General features: G+C 29.0%; 1 protein-coding gene across 5 annotated transcripts in view; it reads left to right on the top strand.

The window, feature by feature from the left end:
* LOC107441368 (ferrochelatase, mitochondrial) overlaps positions 1-10,789 on the top strand; it is a 41,916-nt gene extending 31,127 nt beyond the window's left edge. For all 5 annotated transcript variants that reach the window (XM_043055179.2, XM_043055180.2, XM_043055181.2 and 2 more), the window contains 4 exons: positions 866-973; positions 5,287-5,451; positions 6,380-6,439; positions 10,617-10,789. In XM_043055179.2, the coding sequence (XP_042911113.1) occupies positions 866-973; positions 5,287-5,451; positions 6,380-6,439; positions 10,617-10,757 (474 nt within the window). In that variant the 3' untranslated portion in view covers positions 10,758-10,789. The remainder of the gene's footprint in view (positions 1-865; positions 974-5,286; positions 5,452-6,379; positions 6,440-10,616) is intronic.
* The last annotated feature ends 2,453 nt before the right edge of the window (positions 10,790-13,242 follow it).

The following is a 13,242-nucleotide window of genomic DNA, read 5'->3' as shown; positions in this document are numbered from 1 at the left end:
ATTATAATACATTTTTAACGTCTTCTATTTTTTAAAGCATTGAATATTCTTGCTGCATCATCATAGAAGATTTTGCCTTTACTAGGTATTTGTCCATCTTACATTAGTGCATAAAAAATTTGAACGTCTTACATGAAAAAACCTTACCTACGGTAAACACGTGGTTGCAGAGAAATGTGTTCTGAAAGGGATTCCGTGGTTCGGCTGTGTTCTGTTGTTCGAAAAGGTTCTGACCAATACTGATAAATAGGGAAGCTAGATAACGGTGCAAATGTTGAAAATAATGAAAGATCCAGGAAGAAAAGTGAAACGGATTTTATTCTAAATAGCGTAATTTGAAGCTTCTTCCAAAATGCGAGAAATTCGCGAATTTTGAAATTGATTTATGGAATGCTCGAATTTCTCGCAGTAATAATTTTTTAATGCGAGAAAAGAAAAAAATATGCGAGATTCTCGCGTTCTCGCGCTGTAGTGAAAACACTGAGTGTAAATTTTTATCATCCAGAGACAGCTCAGGCTTATTAGAATGTGTCAGTAAGTTTTGTTTTATCACGTTTTTACTCGGTCGGAAGCATAATCTGCTGTGATTGCCTATTTTTGTTTGGGAGTTTTGTTATTTGTGGGACTGCACACATGTTTTGTACCATTGGTAGATGAATTTACATTGAAAAATGGCATATCACTTCTCTTGGAAAGTATCACTTTTGTGTTGTCCCTTATTTTAAAAACTATCATACAAAGACATTTAACTTCTTTTGCCTGAGATAATTTGGGAATAGTAAACTGTTAAATATTTTAGACACATAAAAAAATGTATGTTTTGTTCCTCTTGTATTTATTAAAAACTTACATTGTTTTATTTCAGGCTGTGAACCGGGGAGACCCGTACTCGGCAGAAGTCGCTGCTACAGTTTTGGCAGTCATGAAAGAGTTAAACTGGAAATATCCTTACAGACTTGTATGGCAATCAAAAGTAAGTTCAATATACCAAAAATTTTAACTTCTATCGTGATGTTTAAAAATTAGCAGCTTGTATATAATATATTTTAACCTATTTTTTGCTGCCTACTAAATTTTATTGATAAAATTAAATTTTGTATTATTTTATAGCTTGTATGTTCAATTGCAGGATAGAAAAATTGTTCCATATATTTAGTTTTGTGCTTGGATTTATAAAAACTATTAGACAAGAACAATTTTATTTAACGTTTGGGTTTGATCGTTTAAAAGTACATAGCTTATGATGTAAAATTTTTGAAACTTGCAATTCAAAAAAATTGACCAATTTTTTAAATTAATAAATGTGATTCATTAAATTATAAAGGTTATTCATTAAATTATAAAGGTTATTCATTATAATAGGACTCTTGCCATTTTTGTGACAATTTCCACCGAATGTTCTAAGGTCGCATATCCAAGGACAATAATTTGTCGCCTTGAAATATCATCTTGCATCAAATTCTGTGCATTGAAAAAAATTGAGGTAATTTTATTGTTCTACGCATGGTATGAAGTTCAAATGGAATAACTGAAAGTTCCTGGTATAAAAATTTTTAAATTTAAATGTTGTAATTTCGAGCTAATGTGCTGTGATTTGCATTCACGTACTAACAATATCATCAGTGAAATAATATTTATTGCTTTCTTAGAATTGACTTCATTTATGATTTTTAGATAATTTATTTTTAATATAATAATTTGTTGGTTCTTTTTTTTTCTGTTTTCATCATTTGTTTATTTATTCAGTTTCTATGTTGGATCCATTTACTATTATTATTTTAACTCATTATTACTTAATTTTAATAAATACTTATCTTCAATCATTATGGGAAAACAAACCTAATCAGTTTTAGGATGTCATGGATAGCGAATAAGTATCTTTTTTTAGTGTACCATAACATGAATTATGTAATTAAGAATATCGATCCCCCCCCCATGATGTTTGTGTACCCTATTAAGCTTTTTGGACCACCTACGTAGAGAGTTTGAATACTTAAGTAGTCCAAATGGACCACTAAATTTTCATTGCTGGTGTGAACCTTATTCATTCAGTAATATGATTCGTTCAAAAAAGTTGAATTGAACTTATGATTCACTCAAAAAGGAAAATAAGTTTGATTTCTATCTTGTATTTCATTCTGATTAAGTTAAGTACTATTACTGATATCTGAGTTTTATAAGTAAAAGAATATTTTAAAAGGAAAAATAAAATAATCAGAGATGATGGTGATCTGGAAAAATTCCGGATTTTTCTCTAACCGCAATCCGGAAATCCAAGGCCCTGAAGTTTCAAGAAATCATCGATCACATTTATGTATAAAAATTCTTGTATATTTTATTTAAAAATATTAGAACTAGAATTTATACTTGGCATTTCTTTCATTTGTAAATATTTTTTCTGGTAGAATAATAAATGTGATTAGAGATAAAAGTAAACTTATACAAAATTATTAATTTAAATTATGATGCATATAACTTATTTATAATTTCATGTTGTGAAAATATGAATGATTTAAATTTATGAAGACATTAATTCTTTAAAATGCATATGGTTTTACTCAAGAAATTTTAAGGATCTTTAATTTGGGCTCACAATCACCCGTGAATTATTCTAATCTAATGTAAAGTTTTTTTATTAAATTTATTTCTAAACATAAAATTTCACAGAAAGGTTCATCTGGTTTAAATGAACACAAGTAAATAAACAATTGACAATATATTCTAGATAAATGCATGACATAGAAAATTAAAGTATACAAATATATTTTATTCTATTTTGAGGTTTAAAGTTTAGAGCATATTTAAATATAAATGTATACTCGTTATTTTTTTAAAAAATACTTTCCAAATAACATGCGTTGCAATCTGACAGATGCATGCAATCTGTCTAAATATAAATGAATAAATTATGTCAACTATAGTGAAATTCATACATTTAAATAAAAATGTATAATACACAACTAGAATAGTGTTGAACCTCTTAACTATTTAGTTTTCAATGTAAATATCTGCTTTATATTGAGCTCTTTGAAGCCAGGAAAGAGGTTTAATAGGTTCTATTGAGTTATGACAGTTATGGTGACTCAAGAGATTGAGCCTTTGTGCGTAGTGTTTTTAAAAAGTACTTAAAGGTGCTTATTTCAGGTTATCCGCGCACCTGAAAAATCATAGAAAGTCATGAATTGAACAAAATTTGTCATGAAATGTCATGATTTTAACTATTTTTTAAAAAAAATAATGGAAAGTCATGGATTTAGGTCGCCGAAAAATTTTATTTTTAAAGTGGAATCCCCCCCTCCCCCAATTATTTCATGGTATTCTGAATATCTGAATTTGTAAAAAAATCCACACTTAGAGTCATATTTTATTAAAATATAAAATGTTTTTATTATGTTCTTTAAAAATTATGGTGTTCTTTCAAAAAATGAAACGAAAAACATCATTTCTAGAGCAAAGTATATTTTAAACTTCTGTGATTTCAGAATTATTATTATTATTTATTAATTTTTATTTTATCAATTTAAAATTCTAGCTGAAGCAAGCCAGTCATTGGCAATTTTTTTTTTTTTAAATTCCGAAATGAGAACAGAAAAATCAGGAGTATTTCTCTCCTTTCTGATGAACAAGAAAAGTATCTTCAGAATACAATTCTGCAGAAAAAAAATTATTTGCTCAGCTATTATTTTTTAAGTTATTTTATTGCTTCAACCCTTTCTTTTCTCTGTTTTTTAAATTTAAAATCAATAAATATGAAGATGCAGAGTATAACAGTTTTGGTTATACCTATCATTTTAATTAATGTTATTATAATGCTTTTTAAATTTATTATTCTTCTTTTGTCGGAGAAAATAGTAACTTCGTCAAGTCTTGAAAAGTTCTTGGAATGAGTCATGAATTTGAAAGTCTAAAATGTAGCAGATACCCTGTTATTTTTGATTTTCATTTTTTAAAAGCCCTTAAAGGTGCTTTTTTTCATGAGGTGTTTTTAAAAAGTGCTTAATTTTTCCTTTTCGAAAATGGAATTTCTTCCTTTACCATGTCGATTTTCGCTGCGTATTATGCAAATGCGTGGTTTTCACTTAGTTCTATTCAATGTTTTCACAAAATATTCTACCACAATCCATTTCGGCGTACCGTCTGCCCTCATCTTATGATAGCACCCCAATCATGTTACTTGTTTGATGAAATACTTAGGAGTCTGCATGTGCGTCTACTGAGCTGGGTTCGGTGAGATTCTCGCACTTTAAAATGCAACTCTGCTGCATTTTGTACGATATTCTCAATTTCATGCTTCATTTACCACCCTCTGAAATTGAACTGAAAAATCTCGATCTTTTTAACATGGCTAATATAATGAGGAAAAGAATTCTTTGTCAGAAACGTGTTATTTTATGATCATGTAAAGTCTTTGGAAACTGTTTTGCATTTTGTTAATATATATAGTGCTTAAAAAGTACTTTAAAGGTGCTTATATTTTGCTGGGAGATTTGGCTATGCACCCTGAGAGCGTTCACCTCCCATTGAGGTGGCCAAAGTTCGAATTCTCGCAATTGCTGGTTCAGTTGAATTCGGTAACCAGTCACTTTCAAATACTGATCGAAGGGATTTGAAGAAATTGAATTGGAAGATCGGTTGCATAAGTGTTGATCTCTATTGTATCCTATAGAATAAAAGAAGAATCTGACCACCTTATGTTGACCAAGGAAAGAAGTCAATTTTGCCTGAGTTTGAGCCTTATTGAATACCATTCTAAAACTTTCATTGAATCAAAACTATCTCAAGTACCTAGTTGACCACTATTTAAAGATTTTGTAAAATTAAAAAATAAAATTTGAAATTTTGTAATGTTAAATTTTCTAATTATGCATATTCCTTTGTACTGATATTTTTAAATAGATAACTGGCATGCATCTTTAACAAAGAATGCACATAATTTTTTTTTAAAACTAAGCTAAATATTACATTTATGCAACAATTTATAATTGATATAGTTTCTTAAAATATGTAGGATAGATACCAAAAATCTTCCAGTTGAAAAAATGATATGAATGGCATTACGTAAGCGAGAACAACACAGTTTAAGAAGTGGGAAGAGACGAGCCATTATTCATGCAATACAATATCTTTTTAATTTTATATGCTAATAATAGAGCAACATTATACACCTATCTAAGCTGACCACTAAACCAATGCACCACTATTGGTCAACTAAATTCATTATTTTAATCTTTAGATCAAAAGTTATTAATAAGTTCCATCAATCTTATTGAGTGTTTCTCTTTTAAGGTAGGTCCAACTGCTTGGTTAAGTCCTCAAACTGATGATGCTATCAAAGGCTATGTTAACAAAGGAAAGAAAAACATTGTACTGGTTCCGATTTCTTTTGTCAATGATCATATAGAGACACTTCATGAATTGGATATCGAATATGGTACAGAACTTGCCCAGAAGGTATATATGATTGTGTTCTTTTTGTATCTTATTTTCAGTTTTTTTTTGTTGATATTTTTACTTGCTTAAAATATGTTAACTGCTTCCCTTGCCTGAAGAAAAAAAATGCGAAAAGTCAACATATATTTTTTTTATTTCATTAATAAATACAAGGAACTAAAACACAAGTTAAAAGTTGACATTTTATCCCAGATTATCTCGGGCAAAAGAAATAAAGTTTTTGTATATGTTCACAATCTGAAAAATCACCTGCATTACTTTCTCTCGCGAACGCCATTTTTTAACTCTTTTTTTTTCTTTCTATGTAAATTCATCAACCATCGTATGCACAATTGCGCAGAACACGTTTGCGGTCCCACAAATAGCAAACAAATATTGGCAGACTTCCAATCACAGCAGATTATTTTTTGTTTTCCTTCCCGCCAAATAAAAACGTGATAAAACAAAACATATTGACGAATTCTCCTTTACCCGAGTTTACTCGGGGTAAGAAATATTTGCAATATACCCGAATTAACTCTGGATAATCAGGGACTAATGATTTGAGTCTCATTTTTGGTCCTCCTCTCACTTTTGTTTTTCTCTGAAGATATTGATACAACAGGTATTGATACTTACTGCCTTGCAGATAGATATAACCATGTGGGTTAAAAAAGAGGTTATAATTTTCCGTGGTTAATTAGTTTTCAAAATTTTTTTACCAATAAAATTTTTTTTCAAGTTAAAATTTCTTATACATTAATTTTTAAAATTAATATATTTTTTCCTTTTAATTGTCTTTTTGTTTTCTGAAATCTTTCCAATTAATATATAAGTCATGATTAATTGAAATCGTGCATATTAGTTTGCTGTAAATGTCCGATTCTTATTTGTTTTATTATGTATTGCTGTGTCTTAGAAATATATGTAATATTTATTTTTTTTTCAGATTGGAGTGAAAAATTTTCAAAGAGTTCCTGCTCCCAATGATCATCCACTTTTTATTCAAGTAAATATTCATTCTGTTTTATTTATTCATTTATTTTTGATAAACAGCTTTTTATAAGTTTGAATAGTTTTTTCCTTGTTACACAAATTTTTTTTAATGTTTATTTGTATAATTAAATTAAGTATACAGCTTGTCAATTAAAATGTTCAAGAAACCGCTATATTTTTTTCCGAGCCCTCCTACTAGATTAAGGATAAATATTAAGCTTCGTTAAAAAAAATTTATAATAAACTTCAATTTATTCTTCACACAAAGGAATAATTTGCTGCTACTGATAAATTATATAACAATGCATTACAGTAAAATATCTTTATGTTTATTTTTTTATTATTTAGAAACTCAAAAATTTACTTAGTTGAATTAGTCTTAATTTCTTATTCTTATTTTTTCTTTTCTTAATTTTTCATTTCTCTTTAAAATATTTTTCAAATTAAATAATTGTAATCGCATAAAAAATAGATATCTGTCTGATTTTTGCGTGACAAATAAACCTGCTATGCTTAGTGTAATGGGAAAATTTAATATGCAATTATATTAATTTCAAAATTTTTTTTTAAAGTTATAACAGTGAAGTTTTGTAGTCTTAATGTTATTATAATTCAAATTAAATTAATTTCCAAACATTTGTGAAAATCCAGGTGTACTATTCAAAGGTATCAAATATTATAATTTACGTGTAACTATTTTGATTTCATAGTTAAGGTTATGACATTATGGTTGAAAAATCAAAATTGCAATTTTTTAGAATTTTCCTAATAATCTGTTTGAAGTAACAGGGGTCTGTTTAGAAGAAATTTGGGACCCTTCAGAAAATATCTTTTCATAAAAACGGACCCATCACAAAATATTTTAACTTAAAAACGGACCCTTCACAAAATGATTTTTCTTTTAATCGGACCCTTCATGAATTTGTTTATCTTCATTATTGTTTTATGAATCGAATTAACCCTTTCCCCCCAGGGTAAAAAAAAAGAAAGATGTATGTCAACGAACTAAGTTTTGTCTTCGGCAGACGCTTCTTCCATTATTCTTCCGAAATGAATATTCAGCAGTATAGGCTAAATACCAAATATTTGTATGTTGCATCTCTAATTTAGAAGCGGCAATTGCTGTTTATTTTTGAAAATTTAATTTTTTCAATTATAATTTTACAGTGTTGAGCTGTTGAGCATAATCTTGTATAAATTTACAATTTAAAAACTCCTTGAAAAAAGTTTTTTGCAATAACCAGACCCTATTTACACAAATTCAAAAAAGCAGGACCCTGGTTGAAAGAATGTGACTTATTTTATATTCACAAATTGCGAATAATTTTACAAAAACAGGACCTTTCACAAAATGTCTGGACAGACCCCTGAGTAAGTTTACAGAATTACCTCTCCACACAGAGAACAGGGAAAGCCTGGAAAATGCAGGGAATTTAAAAATCATCTAAAATCACAGGGAAAATGCAGGGGATTTTGAATTTTTCCTTACAAACAGAGAATTTCATTTCTTATTTTTGTCTTTTAAAAATATGTAGACATCTCAAAATGCAATCTATGGGATATTTAAGGATAATAGTTCAGCTATATTATACCATTTCATTAATTATAGCACTATTTGTTTTACGTTGAGCTGTTTCTTATTTTTGCAAGTTTTTCCAGCAACTAAATCTGTTATCCTAATATAGTTTACAAGAGCACAATGAATATGTGTTTCCTCTTAATGAATTGTGTATAATATGTGGTGCTTTTGCGTTTTTAAAAAGTGCTGCGTTTTTTAAAAGGTGTTTTTTCATTGAGTGTTTTTAAAAGTGCTTCCTTTTCAAAAATAATATCTTTTCTTTATTATTTCGATTTTTACCAGGTATTATTTAGAAGTCTGCTTTTCACATCGTTCTATTCAACTTATTCACAATTCATTCTATCACAATACATTTCGGCATACCGTCGGTCCATAACGTATGAATGCGCCAATCATTTTACATGCTTGATGAAATACTTGGGAGTTCACATGTGCGTCTCCTGAGCCGGGTTTGGTGAGATTCTTGCGCTCTCATGTGCAACTCTGTTGCATTTTTCAAGATATTTTCAATTTCAGGGTTCATTTTCCAGCCTCTGACTTTGAAACGAAAAATCTCTCCAACATTTTAAATGGCTAACATAATCAAGAAAAGAGTTCTTTGTCAGAAGTTAGTTATTTTATCATGATTATGTAAAGTCTTTGAAAATTATTTTGCATTTTGTTAATGTATACAGTGCTTAGGAATATTTTTTGAGTACTTAAAAAGTACTTAAAAGGTGCTTATTTTTTTGGTGAAAGATTTGGTTACGCACCCTGGTGCAGGGAAAACACAGGGAATTTTCTTACAAATATAAATGGCAACTCTGCTCTACCAAGAGTTATGACATTTTTTACTAATCTATGATATTTTTCCTACTCCTTAAACAATTTCAAGAACAATAAATGAAAATGATTTAATAGAAACAATAAATAAAAAGAAATCTCATCTTTCCTTCCAACAAGCTATTCTGAAATTGCTGGTCTTATAGCTGGTTTTTTATTTCTCACAAAAGAATATAAACTCAAATTTGAAATGTTGTGAGCAAGTATTTTTAGTTGTTCTAAGGCAAAATGATAAAAAAAAGGCAATTAGGACTAATTCTAATTCATCCAGACACTTGAACATTAATCTTATAAAGAAGTGCAGTGAACTCTCGCTACTACGATATCCAATACAACAATAACCTCCCTTTATTGCGATATTGTTTCGTGATCCCAATGAACTTGAAAGTGAATTAATATCATGCTCCTCTCACTATTACGATATTCTCTGAAGCAATAAACCCCTGTAAAGCCATTTTTTATCCAAATTTCAACGTTATTTTCTCCATTTACTTTTGATTTTCAAATAATGTAAAAAAAAATTTTATTTCATCATCTTTTGCCATTTTTTCCATCTTTTCTGACAAGAGAACCACCCCAAGAGCTACCATTCTTAGAATGTAACATTCCTATCTGATTTCATTTCTTTCATGTTAAAAGCTAATCATGAGTCACAAATGACCACACGCATCCCATTAACACCTGAAAAAGAGTTTGATCTGTAGAGGATGTGTCGAGCACCCTTCACAAACGAACTTCCTTTGCACTCAATGCATACTTTTTTACCTGACTTAACAGTAAAAAGAAAATGAATGAACAAACAAAAATATCAGATTATTTTCAATGAAAATGGCTTTCAGGTATGTTTATAATCTGAATTTATTTCAATTGTTTTTAATATTTAACCATAAATAACACACTCTGCAAATTAATTTTGTTGCATATATAACACTAAAAAAAAAAGTCTTACTGTGTCTCTCCAAAGTATCTCTCTACAACACTATATTCATTGGGTCCCTTTAAAATAGTGTTGTATGAAATGTTGTACATTTATCTAAGTAGTATTTCAGTCATTTTATTAACAGTATTTACTAATATAGAATTAATTAGCCTTAAAATTGCTTTTGAATTTCATGAACTATATATATTTCTTTATTGTTATACTTCTGATTATGAACAGATGTTTGAAAAACCTTTCATTAAAAAAAGGAAAATTTTAAAAAAGGAATTTACATTTGACATGATGCGTAGCTCTTAAAAAGTGCTTTTTTTTTAGCTTTCGGTTTTTTAAAAAGCCCTTAAAGGTGCTTTTTTCATGGGGTGTTTTTGAAAAGTGCTTCCTTTTTCGGAAATGAGATTTTTTTTCTTCACCCTGTTGATTTTCACCATGTATTATGCAAAAGCATCCTTCTCACATTGCTCTATTCAATGTTTTCCCAATTTATTCAACCACATTTCAATTCGGTGCACTGCCTGTTCATAACGTATAAAAGTGCCAATCATTTTGCATTTTTGAGGAAATACTCGAGAGTTCGCATTTGCGTCTACTGAGCTGGGTTCGACCAGATTATTGTCGAGCTTCATTTTCCACCCTTTGATATCAAACCGGATCGAGAAAAAAATTCCTTGTCAAAAACTAGTTATTTCGTCATAATCCTGTAAAGTCTTTGAAAATTATTTTGCATTTTGTTAATGTATACAGTGCTTAAAAATATTTTTTGAGTTAAAGAAAGTACTTAAAAGGTGCTTATTTTTTGGTGAAAGATTTGGCTACGCACCCTGTTTGATGTATTACTTTTTATTTTTCTAGGCTCTCGCTGACGTTGTACTAACACATTTTAAAACAGGTGAAGTTTGTAATCCTCAATTGTTACTTAGATGTCCCCTCTGTACTAAAGCTTCCTGTCACAAAACAAAAGAATGGCTCTCTCATTGCTGTCAGAAACTGTAAATTTTTATTTTATTAAAGATTTTTGACTATTCTTTTTGTCCCCCTTTGACTTGTTTTATATGCCAACAACAAAATGAATCAATAGGAAGTTTTATTGTAATGGTTAGGGGAATTGTGCGTATGATTCCTTTGCTTTTCAATATATAAATATTAAATTCTAGGTAAGATGGCAGTTTTTTGAAAAGTGGAATGCCACTTTTTTATTTCATATTGTTGACAAAAAGTATTTTGAGGCGTTATTTTTGTTTTAACCCCTTTAATTTTATTTTTAAAAAAAGAGAAGTAAACCTCACACAACAGGATATCAAAAATGGATTCACAAATTTCTGGAAACATGTGTGCCAAACTTGCCTTGTAAATAACAAAAATAAGCTTCTTTAGAGCTCAATTTCATTTTTTATGCCTAAAATCAGATGATTAGCAAAACATGAGACTCAGTAATATTTAGGGATTGCTTCTCATTAATTGTTAAGTGAAAATGTTCAGTGAAAAAAAATTATTTTTTTTCTATTTGGAAGTCACAATCTTTGGTAAAAATTCTTTTACAGAAGTTTACCCATGGGTCTCCCATTCTTTGTGTTATTTTTGAAGAAAAGTTTTTAATTTTTTCAAATGCTCATGATAGAAAAGATGTGTCTTAGTAAATAGTGATACTGATTTTTAAGAGTTACTTTTTGTTGTGAACTCCTTTGACTCCTGTATTTCAAATAACTTTTGCTTAGTCACATCTGGCAAGTCTTGAAAATGGGTAACTGTTTTAGAATGATCAACTGTTATTTCTAATCTGTATATTTGTGAAGCAAAAGAAGTTTTCATCGAGTCATATTTCAACGCTTCAGTTTCTTGGGATTATTTCTTTCATTGTTTATATTATTTAGTATGCCAGAATATAAAACGAGAAAAAATGTTTTAAAAATAAATTTAAAGTATTGTTTAGCTTATTTATAAAAACAGTCATCTGAAACAATGAATAATTACAACGTCTTCAAACTATAATAGAACAATGTTTTCAAAAATTTGCAACTACAATGAGCATGTTTTTGAGTAACTTCTAATCAAATATTTAAATTTTGCCCCTAACAGAATACATTCATGTATACCTTATTGTATTCTACCCAGTAATATTTGCAATTTTAGTAATTTATTCTAAAAGTTGGAAAAAAGAGAGCTCTTAAAATTTACATTGTAATGTTAATGGGAAAATGAATACTAGTTTATTTAATTAAGAATTGTGGGTTTAAAAAAAAAACACTAAGAATTTTGTTAATGAAATTTCAATGGTAGTAAAATTTTGATTATTAAATGTAGACACTAGTGAAATGTTAGCTGTGGAAAATGTAGTAAAACTGTTAGTAAAACTATTACTTAGGTGCACAACGATAGAACAAATGGGAATCGAGATATTTTAAATGAAGTTTTCTAACGAAACGTATCTAGACGGAAAATATTTATATAAACGATAGATTTCCTACTCTCCCTTATATCTTCTTCAAATTCCTTAATGAAATAACTCATCCATTCAAGTTCAAACACGTTTTTTTAAAAGTGAATACAGTCAAATATTAATTCATTCATTCAATGGGGATGCGCGATACTGATTGGTTAAGTCATTGTTTTAAATTTTACTATAAGTGATTCAGTTTGTCACATATTTTAAACATCAGTGATGAGAGCCGGATTATACCTTTCGTAGGCATAGCCGTTTTTGGGCCCTCCCCTCCTTTCAAAATATATGCTAAAATTTTCTGGCATATTTTTTTTTTACATTTTTATTAATATGGATTTTAATTTTATTTATCGAACTTTATCTGCAATACCGACATACTACCGATATTGTTGTTGATATCGATAATACCATTATGATTAGTTCGATCGATAACTATGTAAACACTTCACGTCAACAATACAACAACAAACCAGCAAAGAAAACAGTGAAATTGATAGTGAAATTTACTCATCCGATTTAGAGGACAACTTTGTAGATGAATTTTTACTATTTTCAAATTTGTATGAACATAAATCTGCACAAGAAATGTTGAAGGCTCAAAATAAAGATAAACTTGTGAATACTTTTCCTAACGTTCACATTGCATTTATTAAGAATATATTTGTCGATTCTTGGATCAAATGCAGAAGGAGAAAGATCTTTCTCCAGATTAAAATTGATAAAAAAATTATTTTCTTACCAGGATCGTTTGACATCGCTCGCACTTATGTCTATTCAATCCGACATTTTGCATAGTTTGGAATTCGACAGCATAATACAAGATTTCGTTGAATCCAAAAATCGCAAAAAAGTAATATATTAGATCATAAGATTCTGCAAAATAATTTATTACCGAAAAATATTATATTTTTATTTGTATCTTCATAATTTTGTGCAAAATACACTTGTTGTTTTTAAAGCTAAATTATTTTTGTCAACAAATTTTTTTCTCCCAAGTTTTTCGTAGGCCCCTGAATTTCGTAGGACCTAGGCACGTGC

This window comes from Parasteatoda tepidariorum, chromosome 2 (assembly GCF_043381705.1).
Source record: "Parasteatoda tepidariorum isolate YZ-2023 chromosome 2, CAS_Ptep_4.0, whole genome shotgun sequence".
Lineage (NCBI taxonomy): Eukaryota > Metazoa > Arthropoda > Arachnida > Araneae > Theridiidae > Parasteatoda > Parasteatoda tepidariorum.
This window is presented reverse-complemented; position numbering and strand designations above follow the sequence as displayed.